Source organism: Schistocerca gregaria, chromosome X (assembly GCF_023897955.1).
Source record: "Schistocerca gregaria isolate iqSchGreg1 chromosome X, iqSchGreg1.2, whole genome shotgun sequence".
NCBI lineage: Eukaryota > Metazoa > Arthropoda > Insecta > Orthoptera > Acrididae > Schistocerca > Schistocerca gregaria.
In genome coordinates, this window is record NC_064931.1 from 319,099,890 (window position 1) to 319,120,419 (window position 20,530).

At 40.6% G+C, this 20,530-nt stretch overlaps 1 protein-coding gene across 2 annotated transcripts in view; it reads right to left on the reverse strand.

Moving 5' to 3' along the window:
* Nucleotides 1–8,102: 8,102 nt before the first annotated feature.
* LOC126299208 (uncharacterized) overlaps nucleotides 8,103–20,530 on the reverse strand; it is a 397,182-nt gene continuing 384,754 nt past the window's right edge. For both annotated transcript variants that reach the window (XM_049990994.1, XM_049990993.1), the window contains one exon: nucleotides 8,103–12,907. In XM_049990994.1, coding sequence (XP_049846951.1) covers nucleotides 12,848–12,907 — 60 coding nt within the window. In that variant the 3' untranslated portion in view covers nucleotides 8,103–12,847. The remainder of the gene's footprint in view (nucleotides 12,908–20,530) is intronic.

Sequence of the window (20,530 nt, forward strand, 5' to 3'; positions counted from 1 at the left end):
CTCTGACGGAATTTCATCTACTGTCGTGGTCTCGCTTCAACTTAAGTCTTTCAGTGCTCTGTTAAATTCTTCTTGCAATGTAATATATCTCATCTCATGTTCATATACTTCCTCTTCCATTTCTATAATATTGCCTTCAAGTTCATATCTCTTGTATAAAATCTCTATATACTCATTCCACCTTCCCTTCTTTTCTTACGATCTGAGCTCTTGATATTCACACACCTGCTACTCTTTACTCCATAGGCTCCACTATTTCGTCTCTCAAAGCTACCCATTCGTCGTCCTCCGTATGCTTTTCTCCTGTTCTAGTCAACTGATGCCGAAAGCTCCCTATGAAACTCTCAACAGCCTCTCGTTCTCTCAATTTACCCAGCTAATATCTTCCATCATTTTGCAATTCCTTTAGTTTTAATCTACAATTCATGACGTGTAAATTGTGGTCAGAATCCACAGATGCTCTGGAAATGTCTTACAATTTAAAATCTAGTTCCGAATCTCTGGCTTACCATAGTATAATCAGTCTGACACCTCCCGGTATCTACAGGTCCCTTCTACGTTTGCAACCTTATACAACCTTCTTTCGTGATTCTTAAAGGAAGTGTTAGCTGTGGTTAAACTGTGATCTGTACGAAATTCTACCAGGCAGCTTCCTGTTTCACTTCTTTCCCGCACTCCATATTCACCTACTACTTTTCGTTCTCTTCCCTTTCCTACTATCAAATTACAGTTCTCTATCATAATTAAACTTTCATGTTACTTAACAATCTGAATAATTCCTTTTATCTCATCAGACATGAAACTATTCATCATTTGTAGAGTCAGTTGACGTGTAAACTTGTGATATTGAAGTAGGTGTGACACTGTGTAGCCAAAGGCCCTGCCGCAGTGGTAACACCGTTTCCCGTCAGGTCACTGAAGTTAAGCGCTGTCGGGTTGGACTAACACTTAGATGGGTGACCATCCGGTCTGCCGAGCGCTGTTGGCAAACGGGGTGCACACAGCCCTAGTGAGGCAAACTGAGGAGCTACTTCGTTGAGAAGTGGCGCCTCCGGTTCGTAAACTGACATACGGCCGGGACAGCGGTGTTCTGACCACATGCCCCTCCATATCCGCCTCCATTGACGCCTGTGGGTTGAGGATGACACGGCGGCCGGTCGGTACCGTTGGGCCGTCCAAGTTTAGTAACATTGTGTATATCTTGGCTACGATAATGCGTTCGCTATGCTGTTCATAGTAGCTTACCCGCATTCCTATTTTCCTATTGACTGTCAAAGCTACTCCTCCAATATTCCTATTTAAACTATTTGATACTGTACTTATAACCCTTTATTCACCAGATCAGTCGTCCTGTTCCTGCAGTCTTCGAAATTTACTAATCCCAACTATCTTCAACTTCAACCTATGTATCTTCGTTGTTAAGTCATGTAACCTAGATACACGATTAGGGGATCTAACGTGCTATGCTCCGATCCCTATAGAACACCAGTCTAATTTCTGCTGAAGACGACCACTTCCTGAGTGGTTTATATCCAGAGATCCGAATAGGAGACTATTTTATCTCCAAAATATTTTACTCAGAGGGTACCATAATCATTTAAGGATACGGTAAAGCTGCATGCCTCGAAAAAAGCTACGGCTGTAGTTTCCCCTTGCTTTCAGCGATTCACAGTATCAGCTTAGCAACGCCGTTTTGGATGATGTTGCAAGGAAATATAAGTCAGTCATCTATACTGTTGTCCTGCACCTAGTGAAAAGGCTGTTGCCCCTCTGCAGGATCAAACTTTTGTCTAGCCTCTCGATATATATTCCTCTGCTACGGCTGCACCTACGGTCCTGCTGTCTGTGTCATGGAGGCAAGCAATCCACCACCCCAACGGAAAGGTCCATGTTTCATCCGGGAAGGGGGGGGGGGGGTTCGCTTCATACATTGACTCAATTAATTCACTTTTTGGCGAGGTCACTATGAGGTCATAGAATATCGTCTTCGGTCTCCGTTTCCTTGGTGGCTCGTACATCATTTTTTCATTTAGCTCCGACTTCCGACTTGCGCAAGGCGTTCGATACAGTTCCCCACAATCGTTCAATGAACAAAGTAAGAGCATATGGACTATCAGACCAATTGTGTGATTGGATTGAAGAGTTCCTAGATAACAGAACGCAGCATGACATTCTCAATGGAGAGAAGTCTTCCGAAGTAAGAGTGATTTCAGGTGTGCCGCAGGGGAGCGTCGTAGGACCGTTGCTATTCACAATATACATAAATGACCTTGTGGATGACATCAGAAGTTCTCTGAGGCTTTTTGCGGATGATGCTGTGGTATATCGAGAGGTTGTAGCAATGGAAAATTGTACTGAAATGCAGGCGGAGCTGCAGTGAATTGACGTATGGTGCAGGGAATGGCAATTGAATCTCAATGTAGACAAGTGTAATGTGCTGCGAATACACAGAAAGAAAGATCCCTTATCATTTAGCTACATTATAGCACGTCAGCAACTGGAAGCAGTTAATTCCATAAATTATTTGGGATTACGCATTAGGAATGATTTAAAATGGAATGATCATATAAAGTTGATCGTCGGTAAAGCGGATGCCAGACTGAGATTCATTGGAAGAATCCTAAGGAAATGCAATCCGAAAACAAAGGAAGTAGGTTACAGTACGCTTGTTCGCCCACTACTTGAATACTGTTCAGCAGTGTGGTACCGTACCATTTAGGGTTGATAGAAGAGATAGAGAAGATCCAACGGAGAGCAGAGCGCTTCGTTACTGGATCATTTAGTAATCGCCTTAGCGTTACGGAGATGATAGATAAACTCCAGTGGAAGACTCTGCAGGAGAGACGCTCAGTAGCTCGGTACGGGCTTTTGGTGAAGTTTCGAGAACATACCTTCACCGAGGAGTCAAGCAGTATATTGCTCCCTCCTACGTATATCTCGCGAAGACACCACGAGGAAAAATCAGAGAGATTAGAGCCCACACAGAGGCATACCGACAATCCTTCTTTCCACGAACGACACGAGACTGGAATAGAAGGGAGAACCGATAGAGGTACTCAGGGTACCATCCGCCACACACCGTCACGTGGCTTGCGGAGTATGGATGTAGATGTAGATGTAGAATTTTGTGTCAACTTACTGCTGTCCTATACCGTTCCATTTTCAGTTATTAATACATTGTTTCCTGTCTACATTTTCTCGATTCTAATCTCGTTTCTTTTTCAGATCAGTAGCTCTATTAGACGAATCTGTATTTGCTTTGCGTATGTCTTGTCCTTAGATAAGCGTGCTACTAAGCTTGGCTTGCATGCTTTCAGTCTTTGAATTTGTGGCGTCTGTCTGATCGAGTGTAGCAGTGGCTGCCGCAGGCAGAAAATACACTGCCTTGTCTTGGTTTCCTGAACCGAGCCTAGCATTTCTTAATGCCACGTCGGACTTCATTGGAACGTAGCAGCGACTACGAGGACGTAACAACTTCATCAACACACAAAGATCCAGCAGCGTAGCCATATAAAGACTTACAACCAGGTATACGAAGCTGTAGGCCACTATGAAGCAACGGATCGAGGAAACGTTTTTGTTTTGTTTTGTTTTTTCTTGGAAAAAGTATTTTCGGTTCCTATTCTAAGATTTTCGTGAAATACTTGACATGTATTTAACGAATCTGACAGTTCAAATAATGTGGAACTTCTGTTTTGCTCTTCCGTCTATGAAATAAATTTATGATCCTGTTTTCAGCTTTTCCATTTCATGACGATCTTTCAGAAAAGAAGAGATCTCTCTGTAATTAATACTATTGACCATGGAGCGCCATGTGGCAATTTACACTTAAAATAATCTGTTCTATTTATCCTACGTCTTATTTCTATTTGAAACACGTCGGGAATCCGCGCCGACTTCTTTCATAAGTAAGCAAGCACGCCATTCACCATTCCGCTGTTTTATTTTCTTTTAAACAATTACCATGTTTCTGGGAGGCTACGATGCCTGGCTGACTTTCACCCACCCGCTGTGTATTCGCTCTTGGTATTTCTCGTTGAGTTCAGGGATTTGCATACACTGATTAGCCAGGACTTTATGACCACTGACCTACTATCAATACAAACCCGTCCATGTGACAGCAGCGTCACCTGGCGAGGAATGACTGCTAGTTACACTCATGCACGGTGCATGTAGTATCAGTGAGCGTGCTGTCCGTGTGTAGAAAGGGAAAGGCGCACGATATATCTATGTTTGACCGAGGGCAGATGGTGATGGTCGGTAGGCTCGGCACGAGCATCCGAGGTGAAACCACGTCCAGACGTCGTCGGATTGGGCGACCACCCCTCATTACAGTTGTCGTACGTCGTAGGCTGGGCAGAGTGGTAAAACAGGACAGGTGTCGTACTGTAGAGGAACTGACATCAGACCTTAAGGCTGGGCAGAGTACAAGTGTAGTTGAAAATACTGTGCACCGAACACTCTTACTTATCGGCCTCATCAGCCGATGACCCATGCATGTGCCAATGTTAAAACCGCGGCATCGGCAATTATGACTGAAAAAGCACGTGACATTCGGCACTGGACGTTGGCGCAGTGTCAGAGCGTTGCATGGTCTGATGAAACCCGATACCTTCTTCATCATGACGATGGGAGGGCGCGAATCCATCTTCTTCCAGGGGAAGAGCTCCTTGACACCTATACTTCGGGATGGAGTAAAGCTGCCGGTGGCTCCATTATGTTCTGAGGAACATCCACGCGGGCATCGATGGGTCCAGTAAAGCTCATGGAATGCCCCATGGTATAACGTACTCTGTTTGCAAAACCACGTACACAACTTCATGACGATCATGTTTACCGACGGCATTCAAATCGTGCACCATCGACCAACGACCTACTTCCTGAAATGCTTGTGCCTCGCCTGGACGCTACATCGGGCTTGTAGTCTTCTTAGTACGCCAGTGCCATTCTCTGGTCATTTTATACTCCCAGCACTCCTTCTCTGTCTTGATACACAATGCGTCCCTTTGGTCTTCTTTTGAAGTCTACATTTCACCGTTTTCAGCACAACTGTGTGCAGCGGACAGTCTACGCTACACGTGATCACTCTGTCGTCACGTGGCTCTGCAGCCATATTTCTCTGGCAGTGATATTGAAGCAAACTGTTTCTGTAGGGGCCTCACCTTCTTCCGTAGGGCATGGCATTAAGATTACTTCAGTGGTTTTAATTTATTAGCCCCCCGTTGGTTTCTTTCTGAAGGCAAATTATACAGAGCCGCCACTACTGTCGCGGTAATTACCAGAACACACTTTTCAATAAACATTACTAATGATGACGCAGTTGAGTCTTTTTATCGGTTTTCTTGTCACGTAGCCAGTACCCAACACCGTACTCTGGAAATAAACAGGTAACTTCCATGTGAACCATCTGAACATGAGCCTAAAAAGGTTCAAAACAAGTTGATGGAACAAACAAATTTTCCAAAGAATGACTGGTCGCAGTTGCCTGCATTTGTATTGAAATGGAATATTACACCATGCACAACATTATGTTTCTGTTCGTAAATGATATTCTTTCGGTATGCTTAATAAAATGGTAACAAAACAATACCCCCACAAACTACCGACAACACTGCAGATACCATTTACACGTAATACTGTGTCGTCCTCCTCAACACGAGGCTTTGCTGTAACCTCTGGCATTTATATTCCAGGTCGTGATAACTACATTTACTGTAAATTATGAGGCTCCACAATATGCTTTACAGCACAAAAACTACTGACTTACAAATTCCAACTATAAAAGGTGTTGTTGTCTTAACAGACGAAGAGAATTGCAATGAGCTTCTTGCGCCTTTCTGTTCCTTTTTGTAACACTAATACATTTCACTCCTTTCCTATTCTATTACATGCTTAAGCACCTTTTCGCTCATTTCTATGTGTGATTTTAATAGGTTAGACAGATTTTTTTCTTCTTGATTTTGTTTAAAAGTCAATAAGAGCAGAAAAATATTAAAACGGACTTTACGGAAAACACCAGTAAATCATCATACCATCAGCAATAATAGCCCACCTCAACAACAATATTGAACCTTAGTAACAAGGTCTTTCCGAAACTGTGAAAACAAATAAAATTTAAACAATGTTGCTGCAACAGCTGAAACTTAAAGTCAGTCACTGCTGGCATGAATTTAACTGTTCCTAGCTATCGACTGTGTACTGTCTTGTTGGCCACGTTAGTGTTTTACCAGAACGGAATTTTACAACAAAATCACGCCGAAGGTTAAGAAGGAGAAGTTGTACTTCAGAAGACTTCAAGACTCAATTTATCGAAACTGATGAAATCATTCTGCGATGTGGCTTCTGCGAAGTAATATTGCAATTGATGACAAGCATCATACAAGCAGAATAAACCAGCACATCCAGAACACCATATATATAAAGGACATAGAACTCTGAAAGTCGAAACCTGGTACACACTTTCAGCTCAGGATCTGAAAAGTACCCATACTGAGTGAGTTTATCGCGAGTTTTTCCATAGCACTAATCAAGTCAGGAATTCCAATCAACAAGGTAAACAATCGTGCGTTCAAATCATTTATTGACGGATACACACAAAGGTCAATACCCGATAAGAGCACTCTGAGAAAAGTTACAAACAGCCAAATTATGATAACATTTTACAGAAACTATAGAGGTGGTCGGCAAACAAGAAGCGGGATTAGATCCATATGAAACTGTTGGTGAGCTGCAAAGATGTCTTCTGAATGTGTTGCTTTTTCCATTATCTGTTGAGTGGGTAAAACCTTTTGCTTTTTAAAGGGTACGAACTCAAGAAGACAAATGTCTGCACTATAACACAGTCGTTCAACAATTGGCAAGGTGCATACAACACGAAAACTTCAGGCTTGTGGTCACTGATCAAACACGCTACGTGCACTCGGCTTTTCAACAACTGAAGAAGGGCATGTGCCCCAACCTCAACCATGTGACATGTATTGCACACGGTCTGCACCATGTTTTCGGAAGTTTTAGCAAGAATTACTGTAGAGTAAATGGCTTAATTGCTGCTCCGAAGAAGATTCTGGTAAAGGTTCCCACTCATTATGTTTTATATCAAGAAATGACGAGGATCCACCTCACACAGTTCCTGTCATCGTGAGGTGGGGTACTTGGACAAAACGTGCAGTTCTCTTCTGAGACTTCTCTGATAAAATGAATCACCTCATATGTGCGCTAAACGCAATGGACACAGCGGTGAAAACAATCAATCAACAACAAAGGCCTGGATTTGAAACTATTTGTAGTATATGTTATTCAGCGTTTGGAAGAAGACGGTATGGAGAAGGAGGAAAAGTGGAAGAAGGTAATGAGTGTTATGGATATCCTTAATTAATTTGTAAAAGACAAACTCGAACTAAATTTGAAAATCTATACATATGCGGAAGCCCTTGCAATTTTGACTGAATTTCCTTTATGATTGCTAACGAGATATGCTCCATTGGTTTCTATAGGTGTCGGGTCGAGTTTCTCAGTATATTACAAGCTATTCAGTTCAGAGCGCCACGACTTATTTTCAACAAAACTGAAATGATTTGTGTAATCCAGTGTAAGAGAACCCTGTAAATCGGACAATGAAAGTTAATGTAGCTGCCTTAAACCCAGATAAAGTAAATTCATTAGCACCGTTTTCTACGTAATTTCAGAACCTTTTTCCCCTTTTCTCACCATAATATAAACCTCAGATTACTTAAATTAGTGATTTTTTTCTGGTACTCTTTTCTCCTTATGTCGTAACATCCTTTGTCTACATGACGTGTCTACATGACGTGTTGCCCAAGGAGTTAGGAGCGAAATTTTCAGATATTACAAATCAATGTTTAGTTTTCATTAAAAGTGTTCTTTTAGTCACTGTATTCATTCAGTAATAAAGGAAGTCTATTAAAAAATATGAAAAAGGAAATATTATAATATTAAATATTAAAAAGAGCTTGCTTTTCAAATACTTCAAAGAACAACTTAAACAAAAATAGCCATACATTTTCCCTTGAAGTGTATTATATCAACATTTATTGCAGTCTGAAATGGGATAACAACATAAAAATTACAAATTCCACAAGACATCATCATCATCATCATTTAATACTTTCACAATTCGCAGAAAAAATATTTCAGCAGGTACAGCTAAGGCCACTTACTAAATGTAATAGCAGGTAACATAATAGAAGTCTGATACATCGAAAAAAATGATAAAAATACTTTTTTGAACAGTAAAAGAGATTATCTGTAAATAAGATGTCAGGTCCTAGCTATCGTACTCCCTACTTGATGAATACTAAAATGTATTCTTACAAACTTCAAAAATATTTTTGGCAGTACTTTCAGAAAAGAAGTAGAAGCGTTTTCCTTAACCTTAAAGTTGGACACACACATGGTCACAAATACACACAGACATGTACAGATACAGCCACATGAAATGTATGCACATGGGCACACACACACACACACACACACACACACACACACACACACACACACACATCAATTTCACACATATTAAAACAAATACTATTGAATTACTACAACGATAAAGTACATTTAAACAATAACAATAATGAAGGAAGAACTGGTTATTTAAATTCTGAGGTATACTGGGTAATAAACAATTCCACAAAAGTTTTATGATAAGAATATTATTTAATGAACTGTAAACTATCGTCACACTCTACAATGCAGTCTGCAGGAAACACAATGTCGCTCATTGGCCCGAGGTACATTGATGCTTCAGTTAATAACCACTGAGACAATCTCATTGTTTTTATTCATTGTATTTTATTTTTATACATCAAACCAGTGCATCTGTATTATTAACACATAATTTCGTAACAACTGATACTCTACAATAAGGAACTGCTCCCCTTCAATTTAAAGTACCTTAGTGTGGAATGTATGGTAATTGTTCCTTCCTTGTGATCCAGTGCCTTGCGTCGTTAGTTAATGTTGTGAATCACATATTCATTATATCACAAGATACTGATAAAGTAAGTTCATTATCTGTAGCAGAAGAAATATTTTTATGGTTGTACATATTTCATAATATGTGTGGGTCCTATCAATATGTTCAATAAAAGATTTCGGAACGAATGTTGCAAAGACCTTTTCTGTGTCGTGCCTCAAGTGTTTTGCTGTCACCTTGAATATTTTGCAGTGATGGTATAATTTAGATGTAGTACATTTAAGAATAAATATTGTGACATGTAGGAAAATTTAAACTTTCTTCAGTTAATTCTCCACTAATCAACACAGTTGCTCATATAAATATTCCTCTGTAAATAACTCTTCATAAATGTTTCAGTTTGTGAAATAATTAATATAATAATCATTCTCTGCTCATATGATATCAAAGCTTTGTAGATACATCAATGAAGTGAGTATTTACAAAAAGGATTTTTGCACGCAAAAAGTACACATAAAGCTGAAACCTTATTATGGTTGGAACTTCATACTGCACATTCGCATGAGCAGTTATTATTAAGATTATTACGATAGATAGTAATCTTCCATAACCTATGGAACATCTCATAAACATAAAAACTTAAAATTATCGTCTTCATTTAACATTTAATCGAACATTTATTAACTATCTGCGACATTATTCGTCACGAACACATATATCTTCCATGCCTTACTGGTTGCATCAACGTTTCAGTTAAAACAATTAATATAGTGCAATGTGCTTCATAACTACTATAAAATACGAGTAACAACAAATGTGGCAGGATCAATCTCGTATCACAATGTTGCAGTGCTTTAGAAATTCGACGTGTCTGAATAAGTAGCTAAATTGTGCTGTTAAAAAGTGAAATAAATTATTAATTGGAATGTTAAAATAAAGTACACAAGAAATTGAACAACATTAATCAATGTAAAACAGTTACACATTTGTTTACAAACAAAAATTCCTAGAAACACATTTATTTAAAAGGAATATTTTACTAATACACAACTTTGAGTTCTAATATGTCTTTGTTATATGAAATATTCACAACTGAGTTTCCATAAGAATAGATTTTTTTGTAAAAGTGCTATAGGTCACATATATTTAGTACGTGCAGGACTACGAGTAGTTTTGAGGGCATATTGCTTCATTATTGTGCAAATACACCTAATCCAAATGTCACTATATTTGCTGACTTTATAAACTAATTTCCTCTTTGCACCATCTGCATATATTACGTAAATATTTGTAGACTATGAATGTTGGAGAATTTAAGAAAAATATCCTCGAAAAAGCTACACGGTATTTTTTCAGTCATGTTTTTTCCTAGTTTCTATAGCTTAGCGAGAATTTAGAGTGAGGTTCACATATCTGTATTTGTGGGGTAGGGTGGGGTGGAATTATGACCAAAATAGAGATCTATTCTTGCTATTCTCTTTTTATTAGGACCGTTATTTCACAATAGTTTTCTAGTCATGTTCAGATAGCTTCAGGAGATGACATCTTCATCTAGAACATACAAAAGCTCGTTTGATCAACCTGATACATGTTACATAGATGCGAAACTTAAAGTATATTGGACGTTTCTGACGACATTTATGTTCAAAGCCATACCTGCTTTTCAAAATTACTTCTGGATTATTGATACACAGGTTTGGAATGTAGAAGTTACTTTTGTTTCGGTAGTATTCGTAACTAGTCCTTGTGAAGATCTGTTAAGATAATGATTTACCGAGTGTATTGTGTTGAAACAATTGTTTCTGTAGCAGCTATAGATTAAAATATTATATTTATGCTAGTAAATTCATGTATGTAGCATAGTACTCACTTTTGGTTTGAGTAAAGATGTGACTCTGAGTACCGACTGAAACTTCCAACTTTCAGACGTACTTTCAGTCAAAATATGATGTACTTTTTTTAAAAAAAACTAAGGGTAAAAATGTTTGAACATTTGAAGTGAGGTATCACAATGATAGTAAATCCAGCACCATATATCCTTGATTTCTGTAAGGCATTTAGATTATATTAGAGGAATGAGGCACAATTCCGCTTAAGTGCATATAAGTTAAACACAGGAATGTATTCTTCGACTTCGAGGATCGATAGAAGGTGTATTAGAAATTAATTTCAGCAGCTTAAGTAATCTGAAAGTTGATTATTTAGTATTATATAAACGTTTTCTGTACTTTACCACTTATCTCAAAGCAGCATCCGTTGCACCATTTTGCTCACGTAGATTCCCATGAGGAATATTACGGCTTCTATTTTGCACCAAACCGCGTCTGAAGTCATACTGTGTCGTATACAGTAATGACTGACGATGCAGTTTTGCCCTTCTTTCACGTAGTAATATATGTCTTCCAGAGCTGACAGTGTTTAAATAAAATGTGTTTCTTTTTGATAATTTTTTCTTGTTTCACACTACTTGAGATTCATTTTTGTTTCATAGTGCACTGTTCATTCTTAAGATGGCTCCAGTGATGTGTGCAAAATAAGTGGCCTTCCACTTACATTGTTGCATTAACAAACTGAGACCAGTATAGCAGTCCTCAGCCTTTACATTATCATTTCATAAATCATAAGTCATGGAAAATAAAGAGACACTACCGTTATGTACAGACACATATTCTAATAACCCAGTAAGAACAAGTGCATGTAACTGATTTTACACAACCAGTTGTTGATGATGTTTATTCACCAGGTTCTTGTATTTATTTTACAACGTAGAAAACATATCTTGAAATTTTTGGCACTGCTCTGAAGCGTTACTGGACAACGCATTCTTAAGAAAGCGAGACTGCTGCCATCGATTTGCTCTACGAAAGCAAAATTTAATTTCACTGCGTGCACTAACAGAGAATACATGTGAATGTGGATTATCTACTACACTACAGCTTACATTGATTACTATTACAATACATTTGACGCAATATATTGCCAGGTAACAAATAAATATTCAGTAGCCCGTTGACATCACAATAGCGCCTACATACATTACAGCAATTCATATACATAAGCAACTTCTACTAGTTATCTCCCTCTCGATGAGAAATCACGTAATTTATTATCACATATTATATCAGTAACTACAGTATGGTTATCACATGAAGTAATTACTACATAAAGGAGATACTGATTGTATGGCACCCTGCTGAGGCTCTGGGCAGGCGGCTGACAATAAACCAAATGGATAACGAAGTTTTAATAGAATACAGAATTAGATGGCACTCTTTGCTTTCATAAAATACTTGATAATTTATTTCATAAAGGGAGAAAATACAAGGCAGTTTTTACATCTCGTATTTCTGAAGGGTAAGTAGGTACAGCCCAGACGGACAAGAACATTTCTGCTCGAGGAGAATAAAAATACCGTTTTCCACTTCTAGTGAGCCATCTCAAAATTGAACAAACTCAACAGTAAGAGATTGTTAGGCTATATATTGGTCTTCTGTGAACTTAAAGAACCGTGTCCATCGGTTTTTCCGTGACGTCTGATACCAGTCTCATAAAATTATAATAATGTAACAAAAGAAGACAGCACTATCCTAAATGTCTTTATTGAATATTTAAATTAGTTCAGCTAGAAACATATATATTTTTAAGTCGACATGCCTCAGACTATGAACGCCTCTACAACCTTTCAACAAAAAGTATGTAACAGACACGTAAACTTTTTATACATTCAGATAGAAATATTTCATCTCGTCTACAAGGGTCGGGACATTAGGATGAAAGCTATGAAGCGCCCAAAACATTGAAACAGCACAGTGCAATGCGTTTAGGATTGGGATCTCGCTCTTGGAACCACGTGAGGTATTGTAACAGACGAAATAATTGAATTTGATTTGTTTCTGGACAGAACGTCGCTGTTTAGCGACCTCGTGCCCACCGTAACAGCGCGTCCGCCAAGACGTCTAGATGAGCCTTAGTCTGAAACAAAGAGAAATAAAAATTACTAAGATTTGCGTTCACATTACACATATTATAAGTAAACCAATTATGGTAAATGTCGATCTTCAATAAATAAGGAATTCTCATTCATTTCTGTAACACATCAGTACTGTCGCTTAACGCAGTAAGTTATTAGATATGTGCAACCGACGAAATCTTCTTGTACTGTACGAAGAGCTTTTACACCTAGCAAAGGTGAAATTTTAATTTTTAACTCTCTAATTGAGGAATAACCACTTGCTTAGTCTTAATTCACTACAAGGTCGCAACATAGTTAATGTCTGACGATTGCTTAACATTGGCTCCTTTTATGATTTCTTCTACATATACCTAGATGCTCCTCAGGAAAAAGTGCCAGTCCTGCCTGGAACGAAGATCACCAGCTCTCTCATTACACCGACTTCGATTGGAATTGTGGACGGAGACATCAATCAGTGCACATGAGGCTTTTTAAGACACGGTATCAGCTGAAGAAAAGAACATGACTGTCAGCATTTGGTAAGTATAATTGCTGTAAAAAAGGTTCCGTTGAACTTTCTCCACCAATCTGTTGTACACCGAGATTCGACAAGACTAGGCAATGCTTATCCCTAAGAATCATCTGTTGGGCCCAGTCAATATGCTATGCTCTGCTATCGACACCGCACTAACTACGGCAAAAACTGACGTTACAATAATCGAGCGATATGACGCTGCAATAACCGCAGGCTTTTCTCTGTTTTAAGACGAACAGCGTAAAACCCTCGTCAGTTCCTAAGACAGGTTACTGATGGATTCCCTAAAAAGGTTTGTACGAATGTGTGGACGGCACTTAAATCAAATAAAGAGTCTAAATTTTCCTTCGTTGTTGTTCAGAGCAGTTCATCATTCCGACCATCATATTACAGTTAACAGTATATTTGTCAAAGCAAGCAACTTCATGGTACTAGCAGGGCGAAATTTGTCAGTTACAGTGTATATATAGCGTAAATCAAAATTAAAACCAAAAACTGATGAGAGAGAAAAGCATATGATAACAGTAGAAAAACAGTACAGCAAACTTGCGTACACAAGCGAGCAGTTCGCGATATAATTATCAGTGTGTGTTTACGAGCTGCTACTGACTTCAGTATGATATACACTGCCGCTAAAACAAGTTAGTACAGCCAGTTTATTCAAGATTTATTGTTGCAACAGAGTTTGTGGAATACATGAAATGATTACAGATGAATAGCACAAACGGTTCTGAGGTACACCTGTATTAGTGTGTGGGGAAGCCTTCACTGGCGCCAGTGCAGGCGCTGACTCTGGTACCCAGTCAACCGTACAGATGGCAAAAACTGTCCGGGGATACGTTACGCCACGCCTGCACGACCTGTTCGCGTCGTTCGCGTTGTTGTTAGTTGACGAGTCACACAGTTCACATCTCGCCTCGTCATATCCCGGGCCACGGCCTTGACGCAGTGGATACACCGGTTCGCGAGAGATCACCGAAGTTATGCGCTGTCGGGCGGGGTCGGCGCTTGGATGGGTGACCATCCGGGCCACAATGCGCTGTTGCCATTTTTCGGGGTGCACTAAGCCTCATGATGCCAGTCGAGGAGCTACTGGACCAAATAGTAGGGCTTCGGTCAAGAATACCATCATAACGAGTGGGAGAGCGGTGTGCTGACCACACGCCCCTCCTATCCGCATCCTCATCTGAGGATAACACGGCGGTCGGATGGTCCTCGTAGGCCACTCGTGGCCTGCAGACAGAGTGCCCGTGATATCCCACACGTGCTCAATTGGAGACAAGTCCGGAAATCGTGGTGGCCAGGAAACAGCTGTGCCTTGCAGAGGACATTGAGTTTTACAGACAGTGTGCGATCGAATATTATCCTGTTGGAGGAACACATCGCCTTCTTGTGGACGAAAGGCAAAAGAAACAGCATAACAGCACTCTGCACGCATCGAACGCTGGTTAGCATCCACTCCAGAAAAACCAGAGGTGAACGAAAGTTGTAGCTTATCGCACCCCAGATCATAAGCCCTGCGGTGTGGCAAGTGTGTCTCGGACGAACGCTCTCCATGTCTACGTCGCAAACGACCATCACTTCTGTGCAGGCAGAATCTGCTTTCATCGCTCAAGACTATGGTGTATCCTTCCACCTTCCAATTTATCATCTGACTGCACCAGTCGACCCGTGCAAATCGATGCTGTGAAGTGAGTGGAAGACGGGCTAAAGATGTGCATTCCCGTAGTCACACTACCAATAACCGGTTCGCAACAGCTAGTGTTGACACGTGTAGACTCAGAAGCCATTTTATCTGTGCTATGGTAGCAGTACGACCTGCCACAGCTGCCTTAACGGAAAGGCGAAGGCGGGGCGTTTGTACGGCGTGAACATCCAGAGCCTTGTCTACGGGTATGACAATGTTCACAAGATCGGTGATACCAGCTTCGTTACACGACTAACGCAGCACTTGTGTGGCAATTCTCCGAAAGGACCATCCCGCCACTGGAAAGGCTACAGTTTGACCCATTTCAAACTCGCTCATTTGGCTGTAGGAAGTATGTATGCGTCTACGGGGCAAGGTTGCCTGCTTGCTTCGCACAACTGCACCACACTGTGCGTACTGACTGTGAGCATTCCGTATTACAGGGGAAACGCAGGTGGCGCTCTGGTAGCTCTGCTGCTACGCTATCTGTTGGCGAACGACTTTAACCCCATTATCAGAACCTCTACCGTCCTCCAGGTGACATATGCCGTCATCGGATCAAAATCGACATCGTCTCTTCAGGTGTACTACATTCTTTCCCAGTAGTCTACACTACTGTCCATTAAAAATGCTACACCAAGAAGAAATGCAGATGATAAACGCGTATTCACTGGACAAATATATTATACTAGAACTGACAAGTGATTATATTTTCACATAATTTGGGTGCATAGATCCTGAGAAATCAGTACCCAGAACAACCACCTCTGGCCATAATAACGGCCTTGATACGCCTGGGCATTGAGTCAAACAGAGCTTGGATGGCGTGTAGAGATCCGGCTGCCCATGCAGTTTCAACATGATACCACAGTTCATCACGAGTAGTGACTGGCGTATTGTGACGAGCCAGTTGCTCGGCCACTATTGACCAGATGTTTCCAGTTGGTGAGAGATCTGGATAATGTGTTGGCCAGGGCAGCAGTCGAACATTTTCTGTATCCAGAAAGGCCCGTACAGGACCTGCAACATGTGGTCGTCCATTACCCTGCTGAAATGTACGGTTCAGCTGGGATCGAATGAAGGTTAGAGCCACGGGTCGCAACACATCTGAAACGTAACGTCTTCTGTTCAAAGTACCGTCAATGCGAACAAGAGGTGACCGATACGTGTAACCAATGGCACCCAATACCATCACGCCGAGTGATACGCCAGTATGGCGATGACGAATAAATGCTTCCAATGTGCGTTCTCCGCGATGTCGGCAAACACGGATGCGACCATCATGATGCTGTAAATAGAACCTGGTTTCATCCGGAAAAATGACGTTTTTACCATTCGTGCATCCAGGTTCGTAGTTCAGTACACCATCGCAGGCGTTACTGTCTGTGATACAGCGTCAAGGGTAACCGCAGCCATGGTCTCCGAGCTGATAGACCATGCTGCTGCAAACGTCGTCGAACTGTTCGTGCAGATGGTTGTTGTCTTGAAAACGTCTCCATCTGTTGACTCAGGGATCGAGACGTGACTGCACCATCCGTTACAGCCACACCGATACGATGCCTGTCATCTCTACTGCTAGTGGTACGAGGCCGTTGGGCTCCTGCACGGCGTTTTGTATTACCCTCCTGAAGCCATCGATTCCATATTCTGCTGACAGTCATTGGATCTCGACCAACGCGAGCAGCAGTATCGCGATACAATAAACCGCAATCGCGATAGGCTACAATCCGACCTTTATCCAAAGTCGGAAACGCGATGGTACGCATTTCTCCTCCTTACACGAGGCATCACAACAACGTTTCACCAGGCAACGCCGGTCAACTGCTGTTTGTGTATGAGAAATTGGTTGGTAACTTTCCTTATGTCAGCACGTTGTAGGTGTCTGTAGCACGTCATCTTCGTGGTGTAGCAATTTTAATGGCCAGTGGTGTATGTGAATCAATCGCAAGTTCTTCTCGTTAAGCAATAGATGTATTCCACCGGTCTGCATCGGAGTGGACAGGGATTCTATATACACTAAACCAAGCTCTTCTTACTTCACGATGTGGTATGGCGTCAGAGAAGCTATGTAGCTGATCACAAATGTTATATTAAAACATTTAGTGCTTGGTACGTCTCAATGCATACTCAAAATCTCGGTTTGATTCTTCTTGAAAAAATGCTAAGTCGATATCGGGGAAGATTATAGCAAATTGTCCACCCGTTTAGATAATTCTGAAAGCCTTAGAACGGTGGTGCTCCGTTAATGGTGATAACTAAGGCAAACAAAATACCACACCTCACCTTGACGTGCCGGTGTGATACGTTATAATCAAAAACGTGGCGTAATGCAGGCACAGATGCAAGGTGTCCAAAACGGAAAGTATGCACGCAAAGTTATGTGCGAGTGAGCAGATCCGTCTATGAAATTTCAAGTTAATGATCAAGAGATCAACTTACAATACAAATGTTTCAACCATCCGCCTGTGTACCGCATCACTCCCACAAATTCTCTAGTATTATAAGATATACTGGCATGGAGACTATGACTTTCCATAATCTTAACGTTGATTTACCACAGAGAAAAAACGTTCCTCTGGATCAGTGTGTGTTTTTCATACCTATATGTTAAGACCAATGTGCTATGTGCTAGGAACTCTCCAAGCAAAACACAAATCTAGTGTGAAATTTCCGTACTCAAAAAGTAAAATCAGTCGTACCTAAGTATGTTTGAAACACAGATATAAGCGCTGTGTAGCTACCAGATTCTTCTTTCTTTTTCCTCATAATATAAATTTAATTTCTCTGTTCAGACATGTCACTCGAAGATAAATGGCAGCGCCTTACAGCCATTACCTAGGGAGGTGCCGTAGAATAATACGACGATTATACCACCGAAGTTCTCGATCAAATCTCATGGGGTATTGTTATTTTGTCTTTAAATTTGCAGTACAGGTAAACGCCTGTATGTAAAAATACAGAGTGTGCACTTTTTACTTAGTGAAATGCTAGGAAGTACTCTTCCTATCTTCTTATTGTGAAATTCAAGACCTTCACTCAACCACGGCTCTTGAAGCTTCGCATATACAGGGTGTCGCATTTATCTTGGCCACCCTAAATAATTGTCCAGGTGCAATTCTGTGTGTGTGTGTGTGTGTGTGTGTGTGTGTGTGTGTGTGCGCGTTCGTTAGTATGTGTGTGCGCGTGTGTGTGTGTGTGCGCGCGCTCATGACATGAATAAAGTGCTCCATGAGTGTGTTTGTGTGCCGCATATACACACGACACTGGGCTCATCGGTCCTCAGTTGTCTATAAGAAGGCAGTAACAATTTTCAGAAAGACCTTTGGCGATAATACTGGTAGTATGGACCCATCACCATGGACTGTACAGCGGCCTGGGTGAAAGATTTTCAGAGGTACCTTCTTCCATTTCTGATATACAAAAAAAAAACACACACACACACACTTATTAGTTGGTTGTCATAATTCTGTGCATCAAGTACTATAGATCTTCTACAATGTAATGTATTGCACATCTGTTGCCTAGCTAACTGTAATGTAGTGTGCTCCGTAGCTTAAGTAGCGTGTCGCTGGCGCTCTAGTATCTGTTTTCTATAATACGTGGGTGTGACAGCACAATACTATTTGTACGAACACGCCCAGATCTTAATCCCCTAGTCTGTATAAGAGATATACGATGTTGAAGGTAGCATTATCGCGAATTACTTTGACTATCATCCTTGGAAGAGAATTTTAGTTCCACTAAAACCACACATATCGTTTAGTTGTCATAACCTACCAGCGTCCTTATAAATCTCTAACTGCTGTAACCCGTCTAATTTTCATTGCCTTTTGCCTGCAACTCAGAATTGTGACTGGACATACAACCATCAGTCGCGACCTCTTTCAGACTCAGTGATAACGCCGTCTTTGTCACCTTAAAGGCACTTCTGACTGACATCAACTCGCCACTTAGAATCACAAAGGTAACTAACGCTCATGATCGTTATAGTGTGAATTTAAGGCATATCTGTTACATCCTCATAGTGGCGCTGTTGGCGACTGGCACGAAATCTGAACAGACATCGTCTTTCAGATGTAGAAACACGCCTACCACCTTTTGTTTATCTCTGATGGTCAATTATGGCCTGGGGGACGTCTGCTGGTACGTATTTCTTGATTTAAAAACTTTACCAACAGCCGTAAGTTTTGGTTTATAGCCAAACATAAGATTATGAGTATTAATGACAATCTAGAGATAGAGCACATCATTGATAAAGGTGAGACATTGGATGTCATTTGAAGATATGGAAATCTACATCCATGCGGGGAACGAACATGGAAATCTTTTCAATGATCAAACTGAATCAAAGAATAAATTATTTTCGAAAATTTTCACGAACTATAGCGAATTGAAGCCTGATATATGGAAAGAATGGTGTATTGATATCATCTGCGCTTGTTAGGTCTTCCCATAGTTTGTTACGCGTTGTGATTCTGTATTGCAAGCGTTCTACATACCAACGATTTTACGTTGTATTGGCCATTACCGTTTACTGTCTTCTTTTAACCTTTGACTTAGTAGCACTACCTGTGACCTGTGAGCAGGCTCAGTCAATGTCAACCGTTTACAGGAATCTCTTGCATAACGTTAAGTTGGCATGCAATACGTACTTAATTGATGTCTTCTTGAACCTTCACGATTATTTTTAATGCTTTGTGTCTTTAGATAGGATTTAGGATTCCAGTTTTATGGCACCATTCGGTAACATCGTTAGTACTATAATACCGTGTGGTCAGTAATTTTTACTCTGTAGTACCCATTGATATGATGAATTAGATAATGGGATTTTAGTAGCGTTGCACCAATGTAGCCTCATTTGATGGTTATGGTTAGGTTCAGGCCTTGCACTAATATCATTAGTGTACACGTCTAGATACAGGTAAGATTATTTTATGATACGTTACTTGATACAGCTTTTTGTAGAATGTTTACTGTATTTTTACTGCTTCATGTCCCTACTGCTTATATTAGGTAGATGTGTGAGGTAATACACTACAGGCCATTAATATTGCTACACCACGAAGATGACGTGCTACAGACGCGAAATTTAACCGAAAGGAAGAAGATACTGTTATATGCAAATGATTAGCTTATCACAGCATTCACACAAGGTTGGCGCCGGTGGCGACACATACAATGTGCTGACATGAGGAAAGCTTCCAACCGATTTCTCATACACAATCAGCAGTTTACCGGCGTTGCCTGGTGAAACGTTGTTGTGATGCCTCGTATTCGTTTCCGACTTTGATAAAGGTCGGATTGTAGCCTACCGCAATTGCGGTTTATTGTATCGCGATATTGCTGCTCGAGTTGGTTGAGATCCAATGACTGTTAGTAGAATATGGAGTTGGTGTGTCCAGGAGGGTAATATGGAACTCC